At 48.3% G+C, this 11377-nt stretch overlaps 1 protein-coding gene across 3 annotated transcripts; it reads right to left on the bottom strand.

Moving 5' to 3' along the window:
• Positions 1–3155: 3155 nt before the first annotated feature.
• LOC136429604 (cysteine and glycine-rich protein 2-like) lies at positions 3156–10881 on the bottom strand. Of its 3 annotated transcripts, none has more exons than XM_066419484.1 (6): positions 10742–10881; positions 5970–6101; positions 5328–5499; positions 4752–4899; positions 4383–4476; positions 3156–3894 (listed from the first exon to the last, which is right to left on the bottom strand). In XM_066419484.1, exons 2-6 carry the CDS (start codon positions 6082–6084, stop codon positions 3797–3799), a joined length of 627 nt encoding a protein of 208 aa, XP_066275581.1. In that variant the 5' UTR covers positions 6085–6101; positions 10742–10881; the 3' UTR covers positions 3156–3796. The 3 variants fall into 3 exon arrangements, with proteins under 3 accessions (XP_066275581.1, XP_066275580.1, XP_066275582.1); XM_066419483.1 differs by lacking the exon at positions 4383–4476 and adding an exon at positions 4198–4291 and having other exon boundaries at positions 10742–10879; XM_066419485.1 differs by lacking the exons at positions 4383–4476; positions 5970–6101; positions 10742–10881 and adding exons at positions 4198–4291; positions 5702–5807.
• Positions 10882–11377: the final 496 nt, after the last annotated feature.

Here is an 11377-nt window from a genome sequence, read left to right as displayed (position 1 = left end):
GTAGTGTTGTAAATGTTATTATGTGTGTTTGTGTACAACTTGCTAGACTGAAGTTCCCATGTCAGATTCTGGTAAGTTTATGATATTCTCACAGTGAAACTAGGGCTGACTTCATATCCACAGCACTGGTTATGAAAACAATGCATTAAGGTATAAAGATATTGCATGATACATAATAGCATTATAGCATTGTATAGATATATTATATGGCTAGCAGCCTGCAGGTACTAAATATACAGAATCATGGATATGGCCATGCCATCCCATTTGTCATGTACATATGTACATATGTTATGTACCACATGTGTACATACAGAGAACTTCACACGTCACCACTCCCCCCCCCCCCCCCCACACACAAGATGCCCACAATACCCCCCCCCCCCCCCACACACACACACTCACACTCACACACATACACAACATGCCCACAATACCCCCCCCACACACACACACACACTCACACACATACACAACATGCCCACAATACCCCCCACACACACACACATACACACACAACATGCCCACAATACCCCCCCCCCCCCACACACACACACACAACATGCCCACAATACCCCCCCCCACACACACACACACTCACACACATACACAACATGCCCACAATACCCCCCCCCCCCACATACACTCACACACACTCACACACACACAACATGCCCACAACCCCCCCCCCCCCCCCCCACACACACACACACACCCATCCTAGTTTGTACCACAATAGTCAATACTCCAATCATTGTTAGTCGTGTTTTGTAGACTTGTCCTGTGGATGTCTGTGTAAACATATTAAGCAATGACAGCAATTTCTAGAACTGCGAATGTAGGAAAAAAGTGTGTATATATATATAAACATATATATACATATACTGAACAGCAGAGCAGAGCAGATAGATGTAGAGTTGACTTGTACATTTGACTTTTCAACACTGAATATCACATTCCAGTGAACATGACCTTTGTGCTGTGGGTCCCTGCTGTTGACTCCGATCCATGGATGCTTCAGTCAGATTTTTATACATTTGCGCCGGTATAAGCCACACATTTGGGTTCTCGGGTTGAAAGAAAGAATGCTCAACCAGAAGACCCTCATGAAGCAGAGGGAAAGTCCTACCTTGGGACACACAGTTTCAGGGAATGTAAAGTCAGAAAGTGTCAGGAAATGTAAAGTCAGATGCTAGTGTTCCTACCAGCTCTATGTTTTCATCTTCTGTATCTGTATCTTTGTAGCTGGTATAACCGCCATTCGGCGTAACACACCAGCTTCGCAGGCACGCGGCGCGGCAGCAGCTGGTTATATTACACCGAACGACCTGTCACGTCTTACCTTCGCATATCTAACTGCATGCATTGTTTAAAGCTATCTAATGAGGATGCTTCCACTGTACTTGGTTGTAACAAGTTCCACTCTACGATCGTTCTAGGAAAATACGAATTTTTAAACACATCAATCCTAGGTTGAAAAGTCTGGTACTTAAAGGCATGGCTATTTCTTGTCCTTTTCTGAGCTGGTATTAGATACTAATCTTGTTTTTTTCCTGAAGTTTTCATATGAAATACCTGCGAACCAAGGAAATGGATTGGTGATAGTATGGTGTGAACAGATGGCAGAACACATATAGTCGCTGTACTTTTGTCATGTCAATAAAGATTTCATATTACGATGAGCACCAACAGCCGCATGGTGCGGCAGTCATCAGCGCCCCCTATCGGGGGGATGCAGCACGACAAACACTTCTCATCGCGTTTAGAAATAAACCTCAGGATGTCTCCAGCAGTCAAGATGTCTTCTCATCTCTTACTTCCCTTAACAATCGGATATTACCTCGTGAATTAGTGGTCTCAGTGCAAAGTTAAATCAGGAACATTTTATTCTGTCTTACTTCAGTGGAGCATCCTACGTGTGTGTCTCCTCAGATCAGAGTGACGAACTTTCTTGTGAGATTTTTCCGGCAGTTCGGCCTCACCAGTCTATTCCCCTTCTTCTCGGACATTTCAAAGTGAAGATACGCCAAGAGACAAGCAACTGGATAAACTTTGAAGCAGGCGTTTCAGACAGCAACCGCTATCTTTCGTCAGTGACTAAAGGGAAGAACGGAGAACCAGGTTTTAAACCAAAACTCTGAATTGATATTCCAATACATCTGTTTCAAAATTGTATCCAGTTGCTTGACTGACTATCTTTTGGCGTATTACCTGGATGTCTAACCTTCCTCGGCGTATCAAAGTGAAGATATGGCGAGGGGTCGACATGAAACAGGGCTGAGAGGAAAACTTGAATCTTTGATCTTCTCTTCCTGAAACTGTTTGTGCCAAAACGGACAGACTTTGCCTCAGAGTCGTGTTGGTCTTTCGGTTCGAATTTAGTCTTAAAAGAACAGGAGAACCGACAAGTTGAATTGGTGCCGCCGTGTGTTATGTTAATGATGGCCAAACTTAACTGTCTTCCAAAATCGAAGAAGCTGTGTTGATAACCTTGAACTTGATTTGTTACAGCCACACTAAGTAAGGAGCGTACATGTGTATATCTTAAGACGTTTTGTACGAAGTAAAGAAAACATTGAGGAACTCGGAGGTGTTGATATGATGTCTGTTTGAATCACCAGAACAAGAATTTATGTTAAACTTTGATGTCTCGTTGGTTCTTTTTACTCTGTAGAATTTCTTTCAGTTTTGGGGGAGAAATGGGTTGTAGGGCCGCCATTCCACTTGACAGTGAGCGCCTTCGGCAATAACCATTGGCTACATAATTGGAATATCATACAAAATGTTATGGATGACTGAAAATACATCAAAACACACAAAGTGTAACAAAAAAAATTATCTTCGAAATTCGTCGAGCGCTCTGACACATCGTTGGGTTGCATCAAGGTCGCCACTAGTGGAATGTAGCCTGGATGCCGGAACCCCATCTCTAACATATCAAACGATAGATGTGTCAGATAGGGGGTCTGGCATCCAGGCTAAGTGGAATGGGATTGTTAGAGGTTTTCAGAGAGAACAAGAAGCAGAATAGTTGCCGAAACGCTGAGAGGTGAGAAAACTGGCGTCGAGAAAAGACCCGAACATTCACGGTCCGGTCCCCTTTCCCTGATTGATGTGACGTCAGACAAGGATCAGAAGTAACGACAAGACACGTCTGGAGTGCGAAGTGCAACGTCTTATTTCAGCAACGCCTTAAAGATATGTCATTCACGATACGTCTCGAAACTTACCTTAAGACAAGCTCCTTCCACAGAGTCACATGTTCATTACTAGAGTTCTTATTTCGTTGATATCACCGTAGATACTTGCGAACAAACTGCTGACTTCTTGAATTAAGCGATACAAACGTACAAGCTGCACCACTACCAAGCCCTTATGTACTCATGGCAGTCCATGTTTCTACACGATTTAGAAAAAAAAACTATTAAAACTTTACTTTCTCCTATTATCTTTTACATAAAAATACCTCTACTCGTTATCTACATAAGTACGTACATGTACAGTTGCAACAATATAGGACAAGAATAGCTCTCTTCTCTAAATATAGTATCCAATCATCTCTCTTCTCTAAATATAGTATCCAATCATCTCTCTTCTTTAAATATAGTATCCAATCACCGCGCAAGAAAGCGGCAGCCAACCCTCGCCTGTCATCCTATTTCATTGGCCAAAGACATACTGACGTAATTCAATAGCTTGTCACCCTATTTCATTGGCTAACGGTCTCCTGGCGCCGTCCAATAGCGTGCCTGTGTAGCGTGCGTCACGGCGATCTCGACCAATGAGCTGTGCGGGTTCAGATGACGGCGGTGGACGGCGCCTTGGTCTCGGTGCGGACCCCGGCTCCCTGTCCCGCCCTCAGGCCGCTGGGACCGAAGCCGCGTGCGTAGCAGGCTGGGAGGGGAGGGGTGTAAACAAATAAACATAAATAAACAAATAAACATTAATGCAGGGAACCCTGTTAATGTCGGTTCGGTCAATGTAGCAAACAAAGCATCACCAAAGGTTACGACATGTTACGACAAATAAACAAAAGTAAGTAAAGCAGTCATCCTCAATTTACGACAAGTAAATATGAGTTCTCAGCCGTTACTCTTTGCTCCGAGACTGATCACGCTGCTGTTACAGTAATACAGTCAATTTCCATGTTTTGATTTATCTATTAATCAATTATATTAATAAAACGTTAGTGTCTACCTTTGCAGTAAACCTGTCCCTCCCTGTCGTTTACAGTGGTCGAGTCCAAGGACTTGTTGCACTCCACACACGTGAAGCATCTTTTGTGCCAGGACTGGAACACAGCACGTCCCACACGGGGGTGGGCAGGTTAGCATTTAAAAAACACACGGCACAGCACACAGGTGTTATCCCACACCCCTCACCTTTGCAGTAGATCTCCCCCTCCCGGTCGCACACATTGGTAGAGTCCAGCGCCTTGTTGCAGTTGGAACACTTGAAGCACACCTTGTGCCAGGACTGTTCCACACACAACACAGGGGGGTTCACATCACGGCCAAGTCTGACTAACGCATTCGGACAGTTTCTATGTAAGTTCGGACAGCGGACAATAATGCAGAAAATCATATACTATCAAGGCGGAAAATACTGAGTCCACGATGGAAAATACACGGTCTATCATATCTACCTTGTTCAAAGTACCGGTTGAAAACAAAATAAAACCAATGAGGTTTTATATAGATAAAACCTCCTTGACAAAACCAAGTATAAAAAAGATCCAAGATGGCGGTTACCTTTCCTGCGCCGATGACCTTCTCGGCAGGGTAGACGGACCCCCCGCAGCGCGGACACTTCTCGGCGGTGCTGCCATATTTGGAGGGTTTGGCGGGCTCCGAGGACTTCCCGACGTTCAGGTAGGCGGCGCCGGTCATGGGGGCCGTGCTGCAGGGAGAAACAGAACCGATAGGAGGCGCTGTCAGGCCGATATTTCACCATTCTACCTGTTGCGTTTTTGAGTACTATAAAGTCATGCCAACTGTGAAGAACTAGAGGAGGGGAAATGTCCGTTCTGTGAGAAAACATTTGAAAAAACATTACGTCATTTGAACGTGGGAAGGAAATGACGTCATTGAAATATGACGTCATAAAAACGTGAGAGACATTACCTTTCGGTGGAGTTATTGCCATCGAAACGTCAGAAAAGTGTTACATTTCGATGGGCTTGTTGCCATGGAAATATGACGTCATAGAAACGTGAGAAATTTTACCTTTCGATGGGCTTGTTGCCAGGGAAACTTGAGAGAGAAGTTACCTTTCGGTGGACTTGTTGCCATGTAAACGTGACGTCATGGAAACGTGAGAAATGTTACCTTTCGGTGGGCTTGTTGCCGAACCTCTCGCCCGAGTCCATCCCTAGTGCGCCTGCGCCCTGTCCGAACCCAACGCCCTTGGGGCCGTACTTCTTCCCGTAACACGTCTTACAGAAGAGGCAGTCCTCCCTCTCCGCCACAGTGGTAGAGTCCAGCATCTTGTTACACAAACCTGCGAGAACGGGGATGTGCAAAAAGGGATTTATGATATGATTGAGTTATTGATTAAAAGCCTGAACACAAAACATCTAAGATTTGTGTAAGCGTAAGACATGTATGTGTAAGATAGGTGTAAGACAGGTGTCAGACATGTGTAAGGCAGGTGTAAGACATGTGTAAGGTAGGTGTAAGACATGTGTAAGACAGGTACTTACCGCACTTGAAGCAGGTGTTGTGGAAGCTCTTGCCGGCCGCCAGCAGGTGTAAGATAGGTGTAAGACAGGTGTAAGACATGTGTAAGGCAGGTGTAAGACATGTGTAAGGTAGGTGTAAGACATGTGTAAGACAGGTACTTACCGCACTTGAAGCAGGTGTTGTGGAAGCTCCTCCCGGCCGCCAGCAGGTGTAAGATAGGTGTAAGTGTAAGACGTGTGTGAGACATTTGTAAGACAGGTGTAAGACAGGTGTAAGACAGGCACTTACCGCACTTGAAGCAGGTGTTGTGGAAGCTCCTCCCGGCCGCCAGCCGCTCCTCCGCCTGGTAAACCGACTTGCCGCATTTCGGGCACTTCGGCGCCTCCGGGGCCCTGAAAGGCATGATGGGAGATCTCTACACTGCAAAACAAGAGAGAGATGACGTCATGCCAACTGTGAAGGTGGAAGGAGTCAAACTGTCAGCCTAACAACGTAAAACATAGACCTACACTGATACATAGACCTACATTGATACATAGACCTACACTGATACATAGACCTACACTGATTCTGAGCATTCCAGAAATGAAAATTGCTCTAAGGTATACTAAGTCGACAGACTTCCACAATTTTTCATCTTTTTTTTTTTGTAATCATCAAATTCAAATACCAAATTCTACTGTTAAAATCAAGGAACCCACATATTACTTATCATATTACAGAACAGGAGGGGAGATTTGTCTCCCTCTGCCCTCAAAAGAAAAGATAACATCTAACAAACCTAGCTCGATGTGTATCTTGTAATGTGGTGTACTTTAGGAAGCACTGCTTAATATCATTGTATTTACCATCATTATTGTATGTCTCTGTTACATGTACTTGCAATAAACGTATTATTATGAAAACTCGTATCGTCCAAGGGAGACGAGATGTCTGACTCTAACACGTGTGAGAAAATTGTATTTCCAGCATCAGTAGGTTTTTTAGGTGATGACTTTTATTCCAAACATCGCACAGAACAGTCTGCAGAACCACATGGCAACCGTGACCACCCCCCACCCCCTTCGTGTGTTGACAGTTTCCCGCGCTTGTGACGTGCCGCATGCCTTTTCCCGCCCCTCTATGCACCCATGTATGGTCTGCACCCATATAAGGTCTGCAACCATATAGGGCCTGCAACCATATAAGGAGCGTCCGGCTGCCAAGGCCCGTCTGGAGAAACTCCGTCACGAAACACTAACCAAAAACTTTCTCAGTTGACATTTGCAGACTAAATTTGATGGCTTTATGGAGAATTATTTGCCAGTTGAGTTTGGCCACCGGAGGATGTCACTGGGCCAGGAAATGACTTATGCTTCCCTTCCCGTATTAGGCTAGAGATCACTCTTCTGGCCCTTAGGGAGGCCTGGTGGAGGCTATTATAAACTGGGCCCGCCCTTAGGAAGGCCTGGTGGAGGCTATTATAAACTGGGCCTGCCCTTAGGAAGGCCTGGTGGAGGCTATTATAAACTGGGGCCGCCCTTAGGAAGGCCTGGTGGAGGCTATTATAAACTGGGGCCGCCCTTAGGAAGGCCTGGTGGAGGCTATTATAAACTGGGGCCGCCCTTAGGAAGGCCTGGTGGAGGCTATTATAAACTGGGGCCTAACTTTTCCTCCCGGTGAGAACCCAGGCGGTAGCGGCTGGTGTGTGTGCCTGCAAGCCGGGCCTTCTGTGCAGCAGCTCCGCAAATTTGCCTGTAGCCAGTAATGTACGCTGCCGACTCGGCAAATATTGTTCTACTAGTTCGAGCCAACAGCGCGGGCAGTGTCCTCGGCGTTTGCTCTGCACAAACAAGCTTTCCCCGCGGCCGTTTTGGGCAGGAGAGGCTCCGGGTATTTCTGGAACGCCGTGAGAAAAATCCGTCAGGGTACCAAAGACCAAAACGACAATTCTAGACAGCTTCCTCAACTCAATTCTTAGTTGATAGGGCAGCGCGTAGGGCAGGAAATTCTCACGGGCGCGGAGTGGTTGGAATTCTACCGCGGCACGTAAGGAAATGTATCTCGGACCGGTTGGAAATGCCTCGGACCGGTTGGAATCATGCCTCGGACCGGTTGGAATCATGCCTCGGACCGGTAAGAATTGAGTTGAGGAAGCTGTCTAGAATTGTCGTTTTGGTCTTTGGTATCAGGGTTCGGAATCCGCTCAGGTGGCGGCCTGCCCCGTGACTCATGCCGAAGTGTCGCACACCGGACCCGGGCGGCGAGAGATCCTTTCAGCGGTCTGTAAACAAGAAATAAACCTTCCCGCCGCTGATGACCCTGTCAACATTCCTGCAGACCGCGAGTCGTTCCGAACATGTCTTCCCCAGGTTTACACGAGGCAGGCGCCGGCCGGGCGTGTTTAGGACAAGAGGAGAACACTCTTGGCCTCCGTCCAACTCCCGCGTCGTCAGGGAGAATTCCTGACCATTTTTGGCGTGTTTCCGGCGTACTTGGCCTCCTGTGGGCCATACTGAGCCATGATGGGCCCAGCCACTACCTGGCCTCCTGTGGGCCATACTGAGCCATGATGGGCCCAGCCACTACCTGGCCTCCTGTGGGCCATATGAGCCCCGATGTAGCCTCTACCAGGCTCCAGAGGTGGCTGGAAAGAGTAGATATTGGGCAATGAAAATATACGGATAACATGCCAGAGGATCGGAGTTTAGCTGACCGGGTCGTGCATTTTGCCGCCTTAGGACTATCCTACCTAACTAACTCCTCTGGCATGTTATATGTCTATTATGGCCATTTCTACTCTTTCCAGCCACCTCAGGAGCCTGGTAGAGGCTACCTGCGGACCACATGGAGCAATGATGGGCCAACCCGAACCTGACACCCTGTCACTGGTGCTGAACACTCGCTCAGCAAACTGTGACGAGACAAACTGGGAAACAAGCACACCACCGGAAGGACGAGAAAAGCGGCACTTGTGCTGAAGACCCGCTCTGACAACAACCTGCAGAACTCGGCTTGTTGTCCTCTCGGCTAGACAAACAGGGCGTAACCTCCACACAGGTCCTCACAGATCACCTTTTCCATGTGAGACCAAGAAATTAAAGAAACACGCACACCACGGAAAAGGACGAGAAAAGCGTCACACAAAAAAGAAGGGCTGAAAGAACAGGGTACAACCACGTATCTGCTTGGAGGTTATACCGCGCGCCAACAAAACAACCCTACAAAACGCTGCCGTGTTGGTCTGGGAGGGAAACCGCCGGGGTTGTTTCCCAGCCCTGCACATGAAAGCGGCGACTTCCGCCTTGGGGGAGCTACGTCGCTATCCTCCACCAGGCCTTTCTAAAGGGGCACGGATCGCACAAATCGACATAAAGCCTTAAAGCCGAAAGGGGGATACCTGGCCAGCAGAGTCAGACCGCGCGGGAGGGCTAACATTTCCCTGACAATGAACCCCTCTGGTGACCGAACTCCCCTGGCCCATATTCCCCCTACTCTCCAAGCAGAGCTAGGGTTTCGGCTGGTTTTTAACGTGTTTTTAGGCGTTTTTGTCATGCCTTCTACAAAAACGATGACAAAGTAGAAGGCATGACAAAAACGCCTAAAAACACGTTAAAAACCAGCCGAAACCCTAGCTCTGCTTGGAGAGTATATTCCCCCTACAACCAGCGGGGTTAGCCGGCCGAGACCACGGCTACGTGACCGGGAACACCTCAGGCGCAGGGCTGCGGCAGGTGGGGTCAGGCGGGGTCAGCACGGCGCAGACGTGAGGCCGTCCGTATGGCGCGGTCTGAGGGGCCGAGCTCTGCCGTCTGAACTAGTCGCTACAGTTCCCGAGCTACCAAAGCAACCCTTGTATAACCACACAGTACAAAACAACAACCGAGTCGGACGCTTTTGTAATTTGTACGAGCTGGCCCCTCACACGTACAGTTACAATGTAATGTATGAAATCATGTAGGTCACGGTCTAAACTCGACTGAATTCCTCAGTGGGTCTGATCTCACGTCCATATGTGAATCACAGACTGTTCGGCCTTATAGACATGCATCAAAACAAGTCTCCTTATACAGCCAGTCAGCTCACAAAGCAACCGTAAACACAGCACGCGCCCGTGGGGAGAATATGGGGCGGGAGTGTCGGATAAACTTGAGCCGACCGAAAAGGCTCGGCCGGCCCGTGCCACAACAGACGTCAGACACAAACACTCCCAGATATAAAGCACCGCCAGGTCCCTTTTGGTAGAATTTGGGGCATCATCTCCACAGTAAACTTGACCGAAATAGTCGCGTCTTCGTGAACTCTTGCGTCCGACTTATGCAGCCACCACTTAAAGCCGTCCGTCATGTCAAAACACCCCCCAGACTGGTGGTATAACATAAACACGCCCTTATCGCCCTTATCAGTGCACAGGTAGGGCAGGGCGCAGGGATTATAATTACTTCAAACTTGACCTAGAACGTGCGGCCTCCCACTGAGCGTCCCTTTCCCGACGTTTCCCGGCTTCTGGCAATATTTTCTGCTACTCTCTACAAGACTAGCCAACGCTGGGTACGGGAGAATATCTGCCAGGGGAGGCTGGCCACCAGAGGGATTAACCTTCCCGTGGACTGATTCTCCTGGTCAAATCATTTTTCCCCTTCTTGCCAAATTCTACGATCCATAGCCCCGTAGGAAGGCCTGGGGGAGGCTGGGTTTCTATGCCGTAAATCTAGTTCCACCGTGAGCCCCGCAGGAATGCGGAACTCTGACGTCACCCCGCGGGAATTTCACGGCCGCCCCACAAGTATGGCCACCAGCTAGCTGCTTAGGGACGTGGCAAGTTTACTGGGACATTAAATACACCCTTCTCATACTCTGCTCAAGACCTCTACAACTCCAGACGCCTGGAGGCGACGCCGCTCCCCTTAAGGTCCTGACGCGACGTCAGGTGACGCCGTCTGACGTCGTGTTGGCACGTTTGTAGAAAGGAATGCGGAAGTGACAAGCACACCTTTCCCCGACAGCCCAGCGCAGTGCTAGTGGAGTATAGAGTGTCTCTCCCGACTTCAGCAGGCGGCCAGGTAAACACTGGTACTCACCGACTCGCTCCACAGAAACTCTCGGCAACAGTCTCGACTCCGTCCGTCCGCGCTGAACCTCCGCTCCGCTCCGCAAATCTCAAGTTCAGCCGCTTTAAGTACTGCTCTTTGCACCCGGCACCACGGCACACAAATGACAGGAGAGGGGCTTTTGCACACGGCACACCTGGGAGCTGATGGGAGGAACGCTGAGAGTTTAACCCTGCTAATGTCACCTGAGCTGAGAGAGTTAAACCCTGCAAATGTCACCTGAGCTGAGAGTTAAACCCTGCAAATGTCACCTGAGCTGAGAGTTAAACCCTGCAAATGTCACCTGGGCTGAGAGTTTAACCCTGCTAATGTCACCTGAGCTGAGAGTTTAACCCTGCAAGTGTCACCTGAGCTGAGAGAGTTTAACCCTGCTAATGTCACCTGAGCTGAGAGTTCAACACTGCTAATGTCACCTGAGCTGAGAGTTTAACCCTGCAAGTGTCACCTGAGCTGAGAGAGTTTAACCCTGCTAATGTCACCTGAGCTGAGAGTTCAACCCTGCTAATGTCACATGGAGACAGTTTAACCCTCCAAATGTCACCTGAGCTGAGAGTTTAACCCTGCAAATGTCACCTGAGCTGAGTGTTTAACCCTGCAAATGTCACC

Source organism: Branchiostoma lanceolatum, chromosome 3 (assembly GCF_035083965.1).
Source record: "Branchiostoma lanceolatum isolate klBraLanc5 chromosome 3, klBraLanc5.hap2, whole genome shotgun sequence".
NCBI classification, from domain to species: Eukaryota; Metazoa; Chordata; class Leptocardii; order Amphioxiformes; family Branchiostomatidae; genus Branchiostoma; species Branchiostoma lanceolatum.
Note: the sequence above shows the minus strand (reverse complement) of the source record. Positions and strands in the feature narration are given on the sequence as shown.

What these genes read in the sequence shown, in the direction of transcription:
- LOC136429604 (XM_066419484.1), bottom strand. Translation starts at nt 6,084, where the DNA reads ATGCCTTTCAGGGCCCCGGAGGCGCCGAAGTGCCCGAAATGCGGCAAG. An exon ending in AGGTCATCGGCGCAGGAAAG is followed by an intron (nt 4,477 to 4,751) that starts GTAACCGCCATC and finishes TGTGTGGAACAG; the next exon opens with TCCTGGCACAAGGTGTGCTT. An exon ending in GGGGGAGATCTACTGCAAAG is followed by an intron (nt 3,895 to 4,382) that starts GTGAGGGGTGTG and finishes CTCCCCTCCCAG; the next exon opens with CCTGCTACGCACGCGGCTTC.